This window comes from Tasmannia lanceolata, unplaced genomic scaffold, assembly GCF_043159265.1.
Source record: "Tasmannia lanceolata isolate RefF3 unplaced genomic scaffold, GAP_Taslan_0.1 ptg000002l, whole genome shotgun sequence".
Taxonomy (NCBI): Eukaryota; Viridiplantae; Streptophyta; class Magnoliopsida; order Canellales; family Winteraceae; genus Tasmannia; species Tasmannia lanceolata.
In genome coordinates this window covers 24,050,714-24,053,185 of record NW_027518679.1, presented here as the reverse complement: position 1 = coordinate 24,053,185, position 2,472 = coordinate 24,050,714, and the positions used below count along the sequence as shown (strand labels likewise).

The window sequence follows — 2,472 nt, the reverse complement described above, 5'->3', positions numbered from 1 at the left end:
CCCTGCACGATGTTCTCCATCATGCTTTATTAAGGAAATGCGGAGTACACAGTTCCGGCAGTCCCACTATGATGCTATAGGCAAGACCCCTTTCAAGGACTTCATCCGCCTAGAACAGAATCCACTAGAAGAGGCTGTCATGCATAAGCCTCTAATTAGAGCACTACACAGTAAGTGGGATCCGGCAACGAAGACATTCATGCTAGGAGGTATCGCAGTTCCATTTAGGGCTAGAGATGTTGCATTGGCTTTAGGCCTTCCCCTTAGAGGGAAAAAAATTAATTTGGCGAGGGTTCCGTGGATGGACAAGAGTAAACCCACTCCTTTACTGCCTGGGTGGCCATTTCGTAGAGGATCTGTTCTGGCATCTGACCTTTCTGTGCAAATCAAGGCCTTAGTTGGTCTAGAGGACCAACCCTCCATAGAGACTTGTGTGAAATATGTCATGCTACACCTATTCGCTACTGTGTTATTCACTCAGGCTGCACATCGGGCCGACCAGCTGTTTTGGCCCTATATCGATGATTTAGAGAAGATGTGCGACTATAACTGGGGGGAAGCAGTATACAATTGGTTACTCGAGTATTTAAACGCATCCGTCGCAGGGGGAAAATATCTTGGAGGTTGCTCCCTCACATTGCAGGTATCATGGCCTCTGCAATAGTTTGCCTTTTTATTTATCTTCCTATTAATAAAATATTAACAAAGTCTGTCTTGTGTGTGCAGGTGTGGCTTTTCGAGCACACGAAGTTGTGGATACCTAAAAATCCAGATGCCTGTCCACGTATTCTGAAGTGGAAGTCGAAAGGAAATGAAGCGAATAAGTACTATATGATTGAGCAGGGGAAGATAGAGAAATCTGAGGTGAGACCCTATCTACTAGATACCATTTTAGATAGTCTGTAATATTTTCTGATCTAACAACTTTCTCAAATCGTTAGGTAGTGGTGACATTGACGCCACGAGAGGACGAACTGCAGTACACTTGTTTTCAATTAACCATTATTTAAAGTTAGATACTTGCTTCCTCTAACCTTTGTATATTTTTGCAGTCATATTCTCATGACCGTTGACGGGGTAAAAGTCTTGGCCGAGGATCTCGAAACGTTGTGGAACCTTAAAGGAGTCCTCAGTGGCCAAGTAAGTGTCATTTTTTAAATTAAGTGTTGTCTTCAGTACCCATTGTTGAGGTAATTAAGAAATTTTTTTGAGTTGTAGGTGTTGGATGTATATGGGAAGTATTTGTGCGCCTCCAGCAATGCCTTGACTGGACGGATTGTATATATTCCTTCGTCAGTACATGTAAGAGGCTTTTTTGTAGCTATACATGTTACTTTACAACTTATCCATGATTTAGTGTTCCCACAAAATTCATTTCATTGTACAGGGATATAAGACTTCAGGGCGTGATTTAATGGATGACAAACATAAGTTGGAGTCCGATCGGTTGGCGAACGAGCTATTGCATCGTACAGTTGACCATATCCCGTCAGAAGATATTGGGATGATTTTAATCCCATGCTGTCAAGACTTTCATTGGGCTCTTGTGCTTGTTGATATGGTGAATAAAAAGATGGTCGAGTTCAACTCAATGGAAGGGGACTCATTTCAGGAGCGAGCATCTCCCACTGTAAGTAAATTAACATCTTTCGTAACATTTAAAGTTACTTCCATATGTATGACACTCAATATTCCTTCGTTGTCTTAAATTCAGGTAGCATTAATGAAGGAATATTTGAAGGGCCGGGGTTGCAACATCGATGACTTTCCATATTCACAGATGGATGGCTTCCGAAAGCAGAACAATGGGTGGGTTCAAACTTAAAACTTTTGAATTTTTGTTAGTATTCCTATCTCATTCGTAGTTAGCTTAAAAGTAACTCTATTCAATGCATGCTTTTATACAGGGTTGATTGCGGCGCTTTTGTCCTAAAAGCGATTGAGCATCTCTACCATGGTCAACCACTGAACTTTGGGCCGACAGACATTCCTGAATTTCGGCTACAACTCTGTGAGAGATTTTTACGAGGAGAGTTTGGGGACTGCACACTTATATAGGAACACCTTCTAATGTTGATGGATGTTTATTTTTACTGATGATCAAACTTTATTTTTTAATGGAGATTGGCAGGGGATTTGTTAAATGGCAAGGGAAGTTGGCAGGGGGTCTGTGTTTTTCTTTGTGAATGGGTGGAGAGGTTGTAAATTGAAATAGGTTTAATGGAAGTGTGTTTGTGTTTGTGAATAGGTGGAGAACTTGGTTGGTGAAACAGGGAATTGTGAACTTGTTTATGAATGTGGATAAGTTGTAAATGTAAGCAGGTTTTATGGAAGTGTATTTGTGTTTGTGTTTCAATTTCAATGTTGGAACTTGTAAATTTAAACAGGTTTTAGACATGTGTGTTTCTGTTTCTGAATGAGTAGAGAAGTTATAAATTAAAACATAATATGATGTGTGTTTGTGTTTGTGAA

At 40.4% G+C, this 2,472-nt stretch overlaps 1 protein-coding gene across 1 annotated transcript; it reads left to right on the top strand.

Moving 5' to 3' along the window:
• Nucleotides 1-1,062: 1,062 nt before the first annotated feature.
• LOC143889802 (uncharacterized) lies at nt 1,063-2,078 on the top strand. The gene is made up of 5 exons (XM_077394160.1): nt 1,063-1,140; nt 1,219-1,302; nt 1,388-1,630; nt 1,715-1,809; nt 1,908-2,078. The coding sequence occupies exons 1-5, from the start codon at nt 1,063-1,065 to the stop codon at nt 2,056-2,058; spliced, it is 651 nt and encodes a 216-aa protein (XP_077250275.1). The 3' UTR covers nt 2,059-2,078.
• Nucleotides 2,079-2,472: the final 394 nt, after the last annotated feature.

Coding starts and splice junctions, on each gene's coding strand:
- LOC143889802 (XM_077394160.1), top strand. CDS start 1,063: ATGACCGTTGACGGGGTAAAAGTCTTGGCCGAGGATCTCGAAACGTTG. Junction 1,141..1,218: donor AAGGAGTCCTCAGTGGCCAA/GTAAGTGTCATT, acceptor TTTGAGTTGTAG/GTGTTGGATGTATATGGGAA. Junction 1,631..1,714: donor AGGAGCGAGCATCTCCCACT/GTAAGTAAATTA, acceptor TCTTAAATTCAG/GTAGCATTAATGAAGGAATA.